Raw genomic sequence first — 18,323 nt, forward strand, 5'->3', positions numbered from 1 at the left:
AAAGAAATTATTGTCAAAAATAGAAAAAATTGAAGGGTTTGTATTAAAATTCTTGGCAATTTCATAGTTTATGAGGCAAACAAAAAAGACATCAGAATTCAGAATTTTCTTTTAAATTCTAAAAATTTAATTTTTTTCCTGACCTGTGGAAAACTGAAAAAACGAAAATGAAAAAATAAAAGTGCTGGAATGAAAAACTAAAAGTGAGGAAATGAAAAAATAAAAATAGAGAAATAACGAAATAAAAAAATACAGAAATGAAAAAAAGGCAGAAATGAAAAAAATACAGAAATAAAAAACTAAACTACAAAATATTATAAATATTATATTAGAAAACATATAAATAGATAAAGAAATAAAAAAAAAGGAAACAGAAAACCAGAAATAATTTTTTAACTAAAATTGCAAATTTAGAAAATAATTTCCAATTTTATTCATGACCGAAAATTTTTATCAGTGCAATAATATGAATGAATATTGCTTCTGAAAAGTTCGGTTCAACCTAGTTTCATGCAGAAAAATATCAAAGGTCAGGAGTATTGAATCGATTTTAGCATTCGCATTGTTCTTTTTATTTTAGAGAAAAAAAACGAAGAACTCTTCAATTCACATGGATGATTTTCATTCTCAATGAAAATAAGGCAAAAAAAAATCCATATGGTGATATTCTCTTTCTTGGAAATAAAAAAAAAACAAAGAGAGAGAAAAAAAACGAACCCTGATCAGTGGGATCTCGAACAGCGGCCTTGCAAAGTTCTATACGTGCAGAATGAAGTGGCACATAACGATCCTGAGCACTTCCACAAAGCAGTACATGCTTGAATTTTTGCAAGTTACTCTTTTGACTCAAACGAAACATAAACGAACGCCTAACATCCGAGGCATCTTTCATTGCTAATTGAAGTAAGGAACCGGATTTTTTCCACTTCTGCATGAACCACATTCCTAAAAAGAGAAAGAAATTATTATTAATGAATTTTTCTTACATTTTAATTATTTTTATTAAATCTGTATTTGTATTACTAACATTTTCGTCAACATTTTATTCAAATATCAAAATTAATTTAAATTCAACAGGAATTTTATCTAAAAAAATTGAAAATTTGAAAAAACAATAAAATTGGGAAAAAGAATTATTGATATTTAAATTTGAAATATTTTCAATACACGTAATTTAATTCTGTATTTTATTGAAACGAATATTTTTCCTTATGGAAAATTTATAACAAACCTGCATTTACGAGCCCGCTCGTATTGTAGAGGGTTCCTAAGTGAGGTCCACTGAGACTGAGAAAAGTATGCAAACGAGAAAGAAGTGGTCTCAACTGAGGACGGGTGAGAGCGCTTCGAATAATGATGGTCCCTAAAGAATGTCCAATGAAGCTTACTTTCGTTGGATTTAAGCCGGAAATCTCAATATGGTGAAGAATCTCACCCACAAGACGATCGGTCATTGTATCAAAGTCCGAGAAAGTATCCCCCTAAAATTAACACAGAATAAATAATTTATCACACAAATTTTCAATAAAAAATAAAAACAGGCCTCGTAAAGACTTTAAAATACAAAAAAAATCGTTTTAGTTGATTTAACATTCAATAAAAAATTTCTTTTTTATTTCCCTGATTTTTCACTAATTTCTAAATTCAATTTTAAAACATTTCTTTTTTATTTCCCTGACTTTTCACTGATTTCTAAATTTAGTTATTCTAAAATTTCAATTTCAAAACAGTTCTTTATTATTTTTCTGACTTTTCACTGATTTCTAAATTTAATTATTCTAAAATTTCAATTTCAAAACATTTCTCTTTTATTTACACTTTTATTTACTTTATTATTGATACTGATTTTTAAAGTAAATTATTCAAAACTTTCAATTTCAAACATTCTAAAATTTAATTATTTCAAAAAATTACGACTCAATTCTTCAAAAATCCAATTATTTTCAAGAATTTTTAACTAAACTTCTTCTCTAAATCAATTATTTTAAATAATTTTCCGAAAGTTTCTTGAGAATTCAATTATTTAAATACAAAAGTTCAATTTTTGATATTTGTAACTACAACTCTTTCAGATTTCTTTTTAAATTTATAAAGGCGAATAATTATTGAAAATATATAAACGAAAATATTTAAAATAATTAAATTTAAAATAAAGTGTAATAAAAAGATTCTTAAAAATAATTTTTTAATTATATTGATATTTAAATTGTTTTTCTATATTTTTATTCATTTTTAACTTATAAAACAAAATTTACATTAATTTGTACTATTAGAATTTTTTTTAATTGTATATCATTGGAAACTTTGCGAATAATTCAAATTTAGTAAAAATATTTATGACAATAATTAACTTTTTGTAAAATATTAAAACACTATTTTTTAATATTTGTTTTTAATTTTAATAATTTTTTGAAGAATTTTAATTAAAAATATAAAAATACACCATTGTTTATCAATTTCAGTAATAATTTTAACAAAACAATTTTTTAAAAGTTTAAATTTACTTTTTTGTAGATAATTGAATTTTAATAGATTTTGGTAAAAAAAAATCCAAAGAATTGGACTTTTAAAAATATTATACTGCAATTTTTCAAAAATAATTGAATTTCGCAAAAAGAATTTTTGAAAAATTTTCTAAATAATCAATTTTTTGAAGAATTTTGATAAAAAATTTCGAAAATAATTGAATTTTTCAGAAGAATTTTTGGATAATTAAAAAGCTAATCAATTCTTTTTTGAAGAATTTTAATTAAAAGTTTTGAAAATAATTATTTTCTCGAAAATATGGAACATTTCAATTCCATATTTTCGAAAATTCGAAAATATTGCAAATAATACACTTTTTCTGAAATTAATTTTTTTGATTTTTCATTAAAATTTTTCAGAATTCAATTATTTACAAAATTTGCTATAAAAATTTTACAAAATTTAAGGATTTTCAAAAATTTTAATGAAATACTTGAAAAAATAATTATTTTTAATAAAGTTGAAACAAAAATTTAGTTATTTAAAAACTTTTTAATCATGTTTTTCAAAAATTTAATTTATCTTAGAAAAATTATAGAAAAATAAATTTTTTAAATCTTATTTGACTATAGTTTTCTTTTCACACTTTAAAAATCCAAGTAATTTGTATTTTACGCCAAAAAAATAATTTTGTTGAAATATTTGGAGAAGAAAAATCCAAAAAGTCGCAAATTTTTAAAAGAAGTCGAATAAGGTCAAAAAAATACTATTCGAGGCCTGTAAAATAAAAAAAACACCTTATTAATAATAAAATTGAAATAATTAGAAGAAAATTGTCATTTTTTTTAAATTTAAATTTAAAATTAACATTTTTTTCCTTTATCGAAATTAATTTCGTTCGATGTACCTCGTTTCTTTCGGACATGAGAAAATCGAGATGCGCCCCAGGAAGTCCCAATTCCAGATATGTCTTGACTAGACGAAGATCGGCTGCATTCCCATCGAGGCCATGAACGCAAATAATGAGATGTGGTCCCTCGGGCGATAGCAATCGATATTCATCGGGGATGTGGAAATACGGCATCGTCGAGGCCAGTGTTGGATAATCGCTAAGAGGCACAATTGGTCTTAGATGATGATGATGATGACGATGCGCGCGCTTACGGAAACGAAACAGCGGAGCGATATGTTCTCTAAAGGATGGTGAACTGATAAAACTTAATTATAAAAACAGAATCAGAAATTACAAACGAAAACAAAAACGGAAAAAACGTTTTTACAAAAACAAACTTTGTACAAAATTAAAAAAAAAATCCATCACACCAGGTGAGTGAAAAATAAAGAAGGAAAAGAAATTTGCACACCATAAACTCAGAGAATTAACAATCTTCTAAATCTATATTAAAATTAGTTGAATTGCTGAATTTAATTCTATTTAATCAAATTGCTGAATTTAGTTCTAATCAATTAAATTACTGAATTTGACTCTAATCACAGAAATTACTGAATTTATTTTTAATTAATTAAATTAATAAACATTATTTCCTCTTGCATTTAATTCTATTTAATCAAATTGCTGAATTTAGTTCTAATCAATTAAATTACTGAATTTGACTCTAATCACAGAAATTACTGAATTTATTTTTAATTAATTAAATTAATAAACATTATTTCCTCTTGCAGATCATGAATTTAAAAAGTGAAAAAAGGCGAAAAATTAATTAAATTAACAAAAACAGGGTTGCCACAAATATTTAATTTTGTTTTTCCCTGACTTTTCCCTGATTTCCAGGCAAAATTTTTAATTTTTTCCTGACCCTGAAGAATATTCTGATTCACTACAAAAATTATTAGATATTCAAAAAAATGTTCCAATACTTTTATTTGCAAATTTCTCTAAAAGTAAAATTATTCGAAAACATCAATAAATTCTTTTTTAAATAAATATTTAGTCTTTATTATTTTTCTATAGGAATTAGGATTTTCAAATTCAAACCTTTTGAAATTCAATAACTTATGCGAGTATTATTATAAAACATGAAGAAATTTTTTTATATTATAAGAATATTGTAATCAAAAATTCAAATTTTCAAAGATTATAATTAAAACCCTTTTCAAAATTTAACTATTTCTAAAAATTCACGCTATAATGCTTTTAATATTCAATTATAATTTAGAATTTTAAGTAAAATTTATTTTTTAATCAATTTTTATTAAAAAATTTTTCGAGAATTTAATTATTTAAATACAAAAATAAATAATTTATTGAATAATTGAATATTTCTTAAAATTAAATTTTTATGAAGAATTTTATCAAAATTTTCAAAAATAATTGAAAATAATTGAAAATGAAATTGAAAAAAATTAAATTTTCTATTATTTTATTTAAAATTGTATAAAAATAATTGAATTACTGCGAGAAATTTCATTAAAAAATTGAAAATAATTGAAACTGACCAATAATTTTGTTCAATTTTTTTTTTAAATAAAATTTCTGTGAAAAACTTTATCTTTGAAAAGAATTGATTTCTTGCGAAGAATTTTATTCAAATTTTTTTCAAATAATTGAATTCCGGAGAAAAATATTATTATCTATGAAAATAATTAATTTTATATAAAGAATTTTATTCAAATTTCTTTAAATAATTGAATTTCTCAGAATTTTTTAAAAACTTTTTGAAAATAATTAAATTCCATCGAGAAACTTCAGTAAAAAATTGAAAATAATTGAAATCTGACGAAGAATTTTATTATTTATGAAAATAATCCATTTTTTGCGAAGAATTTTATTCAAATTTTTTTAAATAATTGAATTTCAATAAAAAAATGTACAAGATTTTTAAAAATAATTAAATTCTTAAGAAGAATTGCATTGAAAATAATTGAATTGTATAGGAAAATTTTATTAAAATTGCAATTTAATTAACTAAATCTTGTAAAGAATTTTGTTAACATTGTTTTTAAATAATAGAATTTTTAAAAGAATTTTATTGAAATTTTATTTAAATATTTGAATTCTTTTAGAAAATTTTATTAAAAAAGGATATTAAATATAATTGAAATAAGGAGAATTTTTTAAAATGATTGAAATTGTACCAAGAATTTTTAAAAATTTTTTGAAAATAATTGAATTTTGGATTGCAATTCTTTGATAAGTTTTATTATTTATGAAAATAATTGAATTCTTCCTTAGAATTTTATTAAATTTATTTTAAAAAATTGAATTTCCATGAAAAATGTTATTATTAGTGAAAGTAATTGAATTTGTGTGAAGAATTGTATAAAAATTTGGTTAAATAATTGATTTTTTCGAAATTTTTTTAAAAATCCTATTCTAAATTATAATTGAATTCCGGATGTGGAAATTTTATTATCTATTAAAAATAATTAAATTTTGGATGAATTAAAGAATTTTTTTTTAATAATTCAATTCTTTTGCAAAATTTTATGGAAATACTAGATATTGAAAATAATTAAATTTCGCATATTTTTTGAAAATAATTGAATTTTGGAGAAGAATTTTTTTGAACTTTTGAAAATAATTAAATTTCTGTAATCAGTTGTTCTTAAAATTTCTATTTAAATTCATTAAAAATTGTTATTTTCCAAAATTTTAAATTGAAACCTTTGAAGTTCTTCCATTTATGAAGATAGTAAATGCAACTCTTTTGAAATTTTTAAGTAAAAATATTTATTAAATAATTTCTAAATAATAATTTTATGATAAGTTCTTCAAGAATTAAGTTATTTAAAAAGAAATTATTGTCAGAAATAGAAAAAATTGAAGGTTTTGTGTTAGAATTCTTGGCTATTTCCTAATTTATGAGTCAAACAAAAAAGACACAAAAATTCAGAATTTTCTTATAAATTCTAAAAACTTTATTTTTCAGTACTTTTAATAAAAATCCCTGACTTTTCCCTGAAAATGTATTAAATTAGTCAATAAACCTAATTTTCTCTTGCAGTTTATCAATTCAAAAAGTGAAAAAAGGCGAAAAATTAATTAAATTAAAAATTAACAGCCGAAAGTAATTTAAATCAATTAAATTAATAAACTTAATTTCCTCTTGCAGTTCATCAATTCAAAAAGTGAAAAAAGGCGAAACATTAATTAAATTAAAAATTAACAGCCGAAAGTAATTTAAATCAATTAAATTAATAAACTTAATTTCCTCTTGCAGTTCATCAATTCAAAATGTGAAAAAATGGCAAAGAGTGTAAGTGTAAGTCGAGGAGGCGCGCACGTGAAATGTGAAACAGCAGCAAAAGCTTTTAGGGGAAAAAAAGAAACTCATCCTCTCACCTATAAATTTTTCCCGAGAAGCTCATCTGCCTTTTGAATTCCTCCTTGCATTTTTTGAAATTAATAAAATCGTCCTGAGTCGACTGAAGCAATTCCTTTCCCTCCTGATAGCAATCAAGACAAATATCTCTCGTACTATAGAAACCGTCCTTATTCCTTTGCGGACTGCATGGAGCAGTTTTATTTTGTTTTGGACTTCGGGCCTTTTTCACCGACTCGTAAACATGATAAAGTGGATTGTCAATTGGTTGTGGTGGATCGCGAAATTCCTCGGGTGGCGGTGGCTCGTCTTGAAACATTTTTGGCGGCGGTAATCTCACCTCCTCATATGAATTCTCAACAATTGTATCCTTTGGCGATTTATCCTTGCGGGCAATAATTTTCGAGAGTTTCTGCCGGAGTTGTTCACTCGATATTTTACCGCGTCGATGCTCTGAACTCGATGTATCGCCACTGCTCACCCAGCCGGAGCATTCGGAAGTTAAATTACTTGAACTTGAACTCGGCGTTGGACTACTTGGTCGCGATGACGGTGGACTTGGGGGATTTTCAATAATTGGAAAATTATTTGTCAGTAAACTGTCCTTACTGTCGCGTATTGGCATGCAGGGTAATGATACTGCACTTCTTGGTACTATCATTTTATTCTGTGCAACTGGCACGCTGGCGCACCTCAGTCTTCTTAGATTTGGCAATGGTGCACCTGAAAAAAAATTCACAGTTTTCAGAATTCTTGAAAAAAAATTGCTTTTAGTTTAGTTATTACTTTGGTTTCTGTTTTTCCCTGAATTATTTTAACAATAACAATAAATTATTTCAAGATTACGACAAAAATTCGATTTTGTTTTTCCCTGATTTAATTTAAACAATAATGATTATAAAAAAATTATTTCAAGATTACGAAAAAAATTCGATTTTGTATTTCCCTGAATTATATTAACAATAACAATAAATTATAAACAAATTATTTCAAGATTACGACAAAAATTCGATTTTGTTTATCCCTGATTTATTTTAAACAATAACAATTATAAAAGAATTATTTTAAGACTACCAAAAAAATTCGATTTTATTTTTCCCTAATTTCCAGATAGAATTTCAACTCATTTCCTGATTTCTACAAAAAGAATTCAGGGAAGGTTCAATTATAAAAATTAAATCTAAAAAACCATGTAAAATATAAAAAAAAATTTAAATGCAAAAATTCAATTTTAAAATATCAAGAATGTCTAGATCTATTTGAAAAATAAAATTAATTATTGTGACGGACTTTCCACGATTATTTTTAAGACTTTCAATAATATTACAAATAAAAAATTCAATTATATTTTTAAAGAATTTTAAAGAAATTTCAATGACTTATTTATAAAAATTCAATTATCTTTGAAAAATAGTACTGAAATATTTTTAAAAATTAATGTGACTAACGTCCACGATTATTTTCAAAAAATTCTATTAAATCCAATAAAAAATTCAATTTTTTTTTAGAAAATTTTACAAAATTTCAATTATTTCAAAGAATTTTAATTACTTGTGTATAAAAATTCAAATATCTTTAAAAAATAGAATTTAAATATTTTAAAAAATTAAAGTGACGACCTTCTCTTGATTATTTTCAAAAATCTAAAAGAATTTTTTTTAAAAATTCAATTATTTTTTATAGAATTTTAATAATTTTCAATTACATTTACAAAAAATTCAATTATTTTTTATACTATTTTAGGTACATTCAGTTATTTTATAAAATTTCAATTACTTATTTATAAAAATTCTATTATCTTACAAAAAATTAAACTGAAATATCTTTAAAAATTAATATGACTAACGTTCACAATTATTTTCAAAAAAATTCTATTAAATTCAATAAAAAATTAAATTTTTTTTTTAAATTTTACAAAATTTCAATTATTTCAAAGCATTTTAATTACTTATTTATAAAAATTCTATTATCTTACAAAAAATTAAACTGAAATATCTTTAAAAATTAATATGACTAACGTTCACAATTATTTTCAAAAAAATTCTATTAAATTCAATAAAAAATTCAATTTTTTTTTAAAAATTTTACAAAATTTCAATTATTTCAAAGCATTTTAATTACTTGTGTATAAAAATTCAATTATCTTCAAAAAATAGAATTCAAATATTTAAAAATATGAATGTGGCTAACTTAGACAATTATTATTATCAAAAATTTTTAAAAAAATTCTTTTAAAAATTCAATTATTTCAAAGAATTAAAATTATTTTTGACAAAAATAATTGAAATGTTAAAAAAATTAATGTGACGAACTTCCACAATTATTTTCAAGAACTTCATTAAAATTTTTTTAAAAATTAAATTAGGTATTTTTTATGGATTTTTACTTTTTAGGTAAATTTAATTATTTCAAAGAATTTCAATTACTTGTTATCATAAAAATTCAATTATGTTACAAAAAATGAAACTGAAATGTTCTAAAAAATTCATTTTGTATATTTAAAAAAAATGTATTGAAACTCAAATTTTTAAACAGAATTTTTAATTTAAATTTTCTTAAAATTAATTAATAAAAATTTTATTTGTAACTTTTTCAAAGTTAAATTATTTTAGATGCAGTTTGGACCTGACTCTTTGTTTAAATTCAATTATTGACCAATTATTAAATTAAAATCTTTGAATATTTGACTTTTCTAAATCTCTAACGAAATTTCTTAACAAATTTAATTATTTGCAATTTAATTTTACAAAACAGACATTAATTTGGTAATTCTTTAAAACAAATTTTTTTCAAAAATTCAAGTAACTAAAATATTGAATTTAAATTTTCCAGTATCCTTTAATTTTTTCTCAGGATTTCAAATAAAAGTATTTATAAATTATTTTTAAATAATTCTCTTTTTTAATTATTTTTCGAATTAATTTCTTTCCAAAAATTGAAATTTTTCTCAATATGTTTATTGAAAACCTTTGGAAATTATTTCCAAAATTTTTTCTGCAATTATTTCTAAAAATTGAAATCAATTTTAACTCAAATCTTTTTTAAATTAATTATTATAATTAATATCATTAAAAAAATTTCAGAATTTAATTTTTTACAAAAATAAAAAATCAAGCTGTTATTTTGAAACTTATTGTGATTAAGAAAAGTTTTTAAGGTGAAAAAAATTTAAGGGGTAATCAAACCTTTTGAGTTTTTCAAAAATATTTTTGGACACTAAGAACCTGAATTTTTGAAGTAATTCTAAACGTTTGATAAATTTCAAGTACTTTTGTTGTAATTCCCTATTATTTCCCTGATCTTTCGCAACCCAATGTTTGCCTAAAACTATTTGGATAAACTAATAATTTCAGTCCAAGAAAATAATATTAAAGTACTTCAAAAAATTAATTTACATTATTATACAAGAAATCTTAAAAAATGTACGCAAACTAGAAAATCCAGAATAGTTTGAAAATAAAGTTTATAAAATAAATAGTTTAAAAATAGAAATAAATATTGGTAAATAAATATAGAAATAAAAATAGATATAATATAATATTTATCTCGCGGGAAAAATTTCTCACCAGCGGTTGAAGAGTCAGACGGTGTGGTACCATTATTGGTCGCGACTGGTGGTTCCACTGGCGATTTGATGGGCTCAACTTTGAGAATGATTTTGTTATTATTTTCAACTTCCAAAACGCTGGTGGTTAATACTGACGTGGGGCGTTTGGACAGGGGTGGTGGTGCTGTCGTCGTATCCTGATAGCCAGGTGGTGGCGGAGCTGGTTTCCGATTTCGATGATTACACTTTTTTCTCTCGTCACCATCAATCGTTGGCGCCGAATGAGGCCTTCTACTGTGTCTATCCCTCTTTCTCGTCTCCACCCTAAGTTCTGTTTTCACTTCCGAATTTGTCGCAATCACCTCGTAAAAATGCTCCTGCGCCGATTCCACATTCTTCTCCAATCGTCTATGTTTATCATCATGCTCCAAATTTCCATTCTTCGTACTTTTTCCATTTCTCTCCGTCTTCTCTTTCCTGTCGAAGAAAAGCAAGAGTTTTATTTTATCCTTTCAGAATTATTAAAGAAATTCTTTTTTTGATTTTTGGAAGAAAAGAAAAAAAAATTACTTATGGTAAATAATAGTTTCAGACTTCGCACTCGATAATTAATTTTAAAAAAGTAGCTTTCAAACTAAAAAGAGTAGTAAAAAAATTAGCTATCGAAAAATTAAGACTTCGCACTCGATAATTAATTTTAAAAAAGTAGCTTTCAAACTAAAAAGAGTAGTAAAAAAATTAGCTATCGAAAAATTAAACTTGACGACCAAAAAAACTCGTTTTAGACACTTCACAAAACTGACAAAAATTCCATTCTATATTTTATTTTCCTGAATTTTTCCTAATTTTCATCAAAAATATTTATTTACTTCTTATACTGCTAATAATTGAATTCTTGAGAAATTTTTCTTATTCATGAAAAGAATTGAATTGTTAAAAAGATTTGTACAACATTTTTTTTAAATAATTGAATTCTGTTTGGAAATTTTATGAAAATAGTAGATATTGGAAACCATTAAATTGCAAAAAGTTTTAAAAGATAATTAAATTTTACAAAAAATTCAATTAAAATTTTTGACAAGAATTGAATGTCTGTGGAAAATTTTATTAAATTTTTTTGTAAATAATTGAATTCTTCCGAACGATTTTATTAAAATTTTTGAAAACAATTGAATTTTCAAGAAGAAATTTATTACTTTTAAAAATAATTGAATTCTTGTGGTGAATATTGTTATTTATGAAAATAATTGAATTATGCAAAGAGTTTTATTAAAATGTCTGAAAACAATTGAATTTTCTGGAATAATTTTGTTAATTATTGAATAATTGAATTGTTTCGAACAATTATTTGTGTAAATAATTGAATTCTTGGGAAGAATTTAATTAAAATTTAAAAGAATAATTGAATTATTTCAAAAAAATTTAATTAAAATTGTATTTAAAATAATTGATTTCTTTCGAACAATTTTATTAAAATATTTAAAAATAATTGAATTCCTGTGGAAAATTCTATTATTTTTGTAAATAATTGCATTCTTCCAAAGCATTTAAAAAAAATATTTTGTTAAATTACTGATTTTTTCGAAGAATTGTAATTAAATTTTTAAGAGTAATTACATTTTTTGAAAAATTCCAGTAAAATTGTATTAAAAATAATTGAAATCCTGCCATGAATTTTATTATTTATGAAAATAATTGAATAGTTGCTGATTTCAAAATATATCAAATTATATCAAATTATGAAACTTTTATTTTAAATAATTGAATCCTTGAGAAAAACTTTATTTGTGAAAATAATTGAATTACGAATATTTTTTGAAGATAATTGAATCGTTTTAAAGAATTTGATTATAATTTTTGAGAATAGTTTTTTGTTTTCTAGTATTAACGAATTTAAAGTTGTAGAAATTCTCAAAAAAAAACCAAAATAGTAGCTTTTAGTGGCTGATATCTAAAAAAGTACCAAAATAGTAACATAACGTAAAAAAAGTAGTAAATAGTAGGTTTTAGTAGATAAGCGCAAAGCCTGTAGTTTGAATTACCTCGAAGTTGAATCATCGAAGAGTCGTTCGGTACTCTTTGGTTTCTTCAATTTCCCATTAATACCGTTTGTCCGATAGGGCAACGATTCATTTCCATAGAATGTTGATCTCTTGTCGACAGGATCAGTGAGTAGATGATTATTCGTCCCGTTGGTAATTTCGTTAGACTCCCTATTTCTCGAGGTGTGACAACGTCGATTGTCGAATGTATTCGAAAGATACTTGTTGGCTTGTTGACTGTGTTTTTTACTCGGATCGCGATACGTAACTCGATCGAGAGTTGCCGTACAGAGACCTTGTGTCTCGGGTAAAAAACTATTATTACCATTGGTCGTCGTTTTGACAGGAGCGAAAATAATTTGATCGCTCAAATTTGGCGCACGTAGAGCGAGTCGATGACTTCTTGGTTCTAGTCGTATTCGCCTCGTGTCTAATGAATGAGTACCTGTAAAGGAGAGATATAAATGTAAAAATGAGTTATAAATTTACATGTGAGTTATAAATAATTTGTTTTTCAGGGTTACCACAAAACTTTAATTTTGTTTTTCCCTGACCTTTCCCTGATTTCCAGACAAAATTTTCATTTTTTCCCTGAGCCTGAAGAACATCAATAACTTATTTTTTCAATAAATATTTAATCATTATTATTTTTCAATAGGAATTAAGATTTTCAAATTTAATAACTTATGAGAATATTATTATAAAACATGAATGATCGGTTTCCTCATGTTTTGTAATATATTTAAGATGACAGAATGATAAAATCATTATTTTATATCATAAGAATATTGTAATTACAAATTCAAATTTTCAAAGATTTTAATTTGAACCCTTTTCAAAATTCAATAATTTCTATAAATTCACGCTATAATGATTTTAATATTCAATTATTATCTAAAATTTTTCGAGAATTCAATTATTTAAATACAAAAATAAATAATTAACTTTATTAAAGTCTGTGGTTTTTCATTCTGTCCGTTCGCAGTATGAAGTTAGTTGTTAGTTATCATTTGCGAATTATTATCATGATTTTTTTGTTTGTTTATATTTTTCGTGATGTTTTGACATTTCCGATGTTATGTTATGCGGTAGTGCGGGTGTTTTTAAAAAACGTTAAATTGTGACAAGAATTATTGTGTTTGAAAAATCGTGGAAAAATATCTGGTATCAGGCGAGAGGTTACCGTTTTCAGTGGAAAAAAAACTGTAGATTGGTAAATTCTAATTATTAATTAAAATTTTCTTCTTAATTAAATCATTTATATTATTTCATTTTATTTTGTTAAATAAAAATCTCAAAATAACTTAAAAACAAATTTTATTCGTATATCTTATTATTATTATTATTATTTTTTTTTATTTATAATTATAATTGATAATATTTATTGTATTTTGATTTATTATTATTATTGAAAATTTTATGCATTTTTAAAATCTAAAAAAACTGAAATATCGAATTGTCAATAAAAGTTGTATTATTTTCAATTTTCAACGATTATTAATTTTAATTAAAAAATTCAATTTTCCTGAATCAATAAAAAATATCGTTCTAAATTTTATTACATTGGTCGTTTTCGTAAATTACTATTCAATAATATTAATTATTCAAAATAATTAATTTTTTAATATTTAATTTTTCAAAAATTTAATTAATCTTCAATTATTAACTTATACAGTGCAGGATCTAGAGTCTAAATTTTTTGGGAAGAGCGATCCCTTTAGTGTGTGCTTTTTTTGATTGCTATTATGAGTGATAATAGCTCCTGGTTCTTTTATGTTTAAAAAATTGTTCGAAATAATTAATTTTTCAAAAATGAAAAAAAAAAATTCAATTGTTTCAAATTTTAATTAATTTTAAAAAAATGATTTTACACAAAAAATTTATTTATTTTTAAAAATAATTGCAATTCAAAATCTATTTGAATTTAGTATTTTAATAAATTACTTTTTTTATTATGTTAAAAATAAATTGTTTTTTTAAATATTTTATTAATTTTTTACAATATTTGAATTTTAAATAATTCAAAAGTCAATTATTAATTATTCAAAAATAAATCAAACAATTTTAATTAATTCAAAAATAAATTATTCTGTTTTTAATAAAAATTTAATTATTTTGAAATCATTGAAAAATGTAATTGTTCAAAATAATAATTAATTATTCAAATATCAAAAATACAATTAATTCAAAATTAAATTATTTCATTTTAAATAAAAAATTGAAATTAATTTATTGGCACTTACGTAAAAAATAAACGTATTTCTGTGTGTGTTTGTGTGTAGAATTAACTTATAAGTGCTTTCTTTTGCAAGAATTAAACTTATCGTTATCTTCTGTTCAAATAAAATATAAAATGTTAACGTTTTTTTTAACACAATATTATAGAAAATAGATTTTCTAAAAAGAAAAAAAAATAATGAACTTAAAAAAAATACTTTAGGCACCGCCTTTCATTTCAACTATTTAAATACTATCAAGTCTTTTAAAGACTATATAAAGTCTTCAAATCATGAAAAATACATAATAAAAAATTGAATTATTCCGAAATAAAATTCAAAAATCAACAAAACAATCAATTTACAATTAGGGCCATTTGGGGTAATTGTAAACAAGGGATAAATGTAAACAATAGATGTTTCAACTAAATTTACAAATTTAAAAATTAGTTTTAAAAACTTGAAAAAAATTGTTCATAAATTTAAATTACTTTAAAAATATCCAATTAAAATTATTAAAGAAACACAATTATTAAACAAAAAATAAAAAATAATTCTTCAGAAAAATTTAATTAGGGTTTCCAAAATTGATTTAATGATTTTTAGCGAAAATTGAATTATTTTCATAAATAATGACATTTTTTGAAGAAATTCAATGATTCTCAAATTTTTTGCAAGAATTTAAATGAAATTCAATATATTAATTTTAATTAAAGAGGCATTTCACGTCAGAAATATCACGATTTGCAAAGGGTATGCCGATTTTCGCAAAAGTTTGTGGGATTATAGTTCTATATAAGAGACTTCTTTCCCCCAAATTTTTTCAAAAAAAATTCAAAATTGTTGAAGATACGCCATTTTGAATTTTAATATTAATTTTATAAAATTTTGAATATCTCGGAATATTGTTTATGGATTTTTATGAAATTTACACATTTTTCAGGTAAAAGTATGTACTTTAAAATGCAAATAAAGTTAATAAAAAAAAAAATTAATTTTTAAATAAAAAATTAAAAAAAATTTTTTAAAACAATTTTTTGTTTATTTACTCCTCTCTGAGAAAAATGTTATTAACATATTTGGATTCCTTATGAATTCACCTTTAATTTCATAAAAAAAAATTGATGGAGACTCAACTGGTTCCAGAGATATTGAATTTTTTGTAAAAAAATAGTCATAGTTACAGCAGCAATGCACGACTGCGGTAACGTACTACGCGACTTGTGCAGTATGGTGCTATGGCGCGGCGACGCTTTTTTTTACAAAAAATTCAATATCTCCGGAACCAGTTGAGTCTCCATCAATTTTTTTTTATGAAATTAAAGGTGAATTCATAAGGAATCCAAATATGTTAATAACATTTTTCTCAGAGAGGAGTAAATAAACAAAAAATTGTTTAAAAAAATTTTTTTTAATTTTTTTATTTAAAAATTAATTTTTTTTTATTAACTTTATTTGCATTTTAAAGTACATACTTTTACCTGAAAAATGTGTAAATTTCATAAAAATCCATAAACAATATTCCGAGATATTCAAAATTTTATAAAATTAATATTAAAATTCAAAATGGCGTATCTTCAACAATTTTGAATTTTTTTTGAAAAAATTTGGGGGAAAGAAGTCTCTTATATAGAACTATAATCCCACGAAGTTTTGCGAAAATCGGCATACCCTTTGCAAATCGTGATATTTCTGACGTGAAATGCCTCTAAAATTAAAAATATTGAAACATAAAATTATTAAAGAAGATAGGAAACAAAAAAGTAAATTACAACTAAATCAAAGAAGATAGAAGAAGAAGATATTAATATAGAGAGAAGATATAAAGATAGAAGATGTTAATTGAATAATTTTATATTTCTAAAAAAAATGTATTTTTCATTCTTTCCAGCATTTCCATTTTTTAAATTTATTTAAAACATTATAACGTCATAATAATAATTAAAATACCCTTAAAAATAATAATAATCATTTTAAAGAATTGCTATTTTAATAGAAAAAATATATTTATATATATATTAAAACATAAAATTATTAAAATATTAAACAAAAAAAAAATATAAACTGCGAACAGATATTTTCAATTAATAAATAAAAATTTTAATTTATTTATATAAAAAAAGAAAATGCAAAAATATATTAATTAATAGAAGATGAAATAATTTCTTTAATGGCATTTGAACCATAATGACGTCACAATTTGTTCACAGCATTTGCTAAAAAATTGTGACATCATAATGGTTCAAATTCGCTGAAAAAATAAAGTTTTAATTATTTAAAATAAAACGTTGAAAAAAAAAATGCACGCGCGCTCGCGCGCGTCAGTTTTTGCTAGTACATTATAATAATCGTAAGTTTCCTTTCCGTTAGCAAATTATCTGCATTCATTTGTTTGTTTTGAAAATTAAATTTTGTGGGTTAAGTATTGGCATTTTTTATTTTTTAATGTCAAACTTTTTAATGTGGAAAATACTTTACTTATTAAATTGTCTCGACTCTTTGGTAAAAAATCTAAAATTATCAAAAATTCTAAAAAATTCAGAAATCCGAATTTCTTAAAATTCAATATTTTTTCCTCTCTTTTATAGGATTTAGCTACATTATTTTTGTGCTTTTGGAAAATACTTTACTTATTTAATAGTCTCGACTCTTTGGTAAAAAATCTAAAATTATCAAAAATTCGAAAAAATTCAAAAATTCGATTTTCTTAAAATTCAACATTTTTTCTTCTCTTTTATGGGATTAAGCTTCATCATTTTTGTGCTTTTGGAAAATACTTTACTTATTAAATTGTCTCGACTCTTTGGTAAAAAATCTAAAATTATCGAAAATTATCAAAAATTCAAAAATCCGAATTTCTTAAAATTCAACATTTTTTCCTCTCTTTTATGTGATTTAGCTTCATTATTTTTGTGCTTTGGGAAAATACTTTACTTATTAAATTGTCTCGACTCTTTGGTAAAAAATCTAAAATTATCAAAAATTCGAAAAAATTCAAAAATTCGATTTTCTTAAAATTCAACATTTTTTCTTCTCTTTTATGCGATTAAGCTTCATTATTTTTGTGCTTTTGGAAAATACTTTACTTATTTAATAGTCTCGACTCTTTGGTAAAAAATCTAAAATTATCAAAAATTCGAAAAAATTCAAAAATCCGATTTTCTTAAAATTCAACATTTTTTCTTCTCTTTTATAGGATTAAGCTTCATCATTTTTGTGCTTTTGGAAAATACTTTACTTATTTAATAGTCTCGACTCTTTGGTAAAAAATCTAAAATTATCAAAAATTATCAAAAATTCAAAAATCCGATTTTCTTAAAATTCAACATTTTTTCTTCTCTTTTATGGGATTTAGCTTCATTATTTTTGTGCTTTTAGAAAATACTTTACTTATTAAATTGTCTCGACTCTTTGGTAAAAAATCTAAAATTATTGAAAATTATCAAAAATTCAAAAATCCGATTTTCTTAAAATTCAATATTTTTTCTTCTCTTTAATGGAATTTAGCTTCATTATTTTTGTGCTTTTGGAAAATACTTTACTTATTAAATTGTCTCGACTCTTTGGTAAAAAATCTAAAATTATTGAAAATTATCAAAAATTCAAAAATCCGAATTTCTTAAAATTCAACATTTTTTCTTCTTTTTTATGGGATTTAGCTTCATTATTTTTGTGCTTTTGGAAAATACTTTACTTATTAAATTGTCTCGACTCTTTGGTAAAAAATGTAAAATTATCGAAAATTATCAAAAATTCAAAAATCCAAATT

General features: G+C 22.7%; 1 protein-coding gene across 5 annotated transcripts in view; it reads right to left on the reverse strand.

Moving 5' to 3' along the window:
* LOC122501972 (protein FAM135A) overlaps positions 1–18,323 on the reverse strand; it is a 54,637-nt gene that overhangs the window by 5,760 nt on the left and 30,554 nt on the right. For 2 of the 5 annotated variants that reach the window (XM_043611786.1, XM_043611785.1), the window contains 6 exons: positions 12,339–12,783; positions 10,316–10,773; positions 6,770–7,472; positions 3,374–3,683; positions 1,232–1,481; positions 718–945 (listed from right to left, as the gene is read on the reverse strand). In XM_043611786.1, coding sequence (XP_043467721.1) covers positions 718–945; positions 1,232–1,481; positions 3,374–3,683; positions 6,770–7,472; positions 10,316–10,773; positions 12,339–12,783 — 2,394 coding nt within the window. The remainder of the gene's footprint in view (positions 1–717; positions 946–1,231; positions 1,482–3,373; positions 3,684–6,769; positions 7,473–10,315; positions 10,774–12,338; positions 12,784–18,323) is intronic. The other 3 variants (XM_043611789.1, XM_043611788.1, XM_043611787.1) reach the window with 3 other exon arrangements.

The sequence above is a fragment of the Leptopilina heterotoma genome, unplaced genomic scaffold (genome assembly GCF_015476425.1).
Source record: "Leptopilina heterotoma isolate Lh14 unplaced genomic scaffold, ASM1547642v1 Lhet_219, whole genome shotgun sequence".
NCBI lineage: Eukaryota > Metazoa > Arthropoda > Insecta > Hymenoptera > Figitidae > Leptopilina > Leptopilina heterotoma.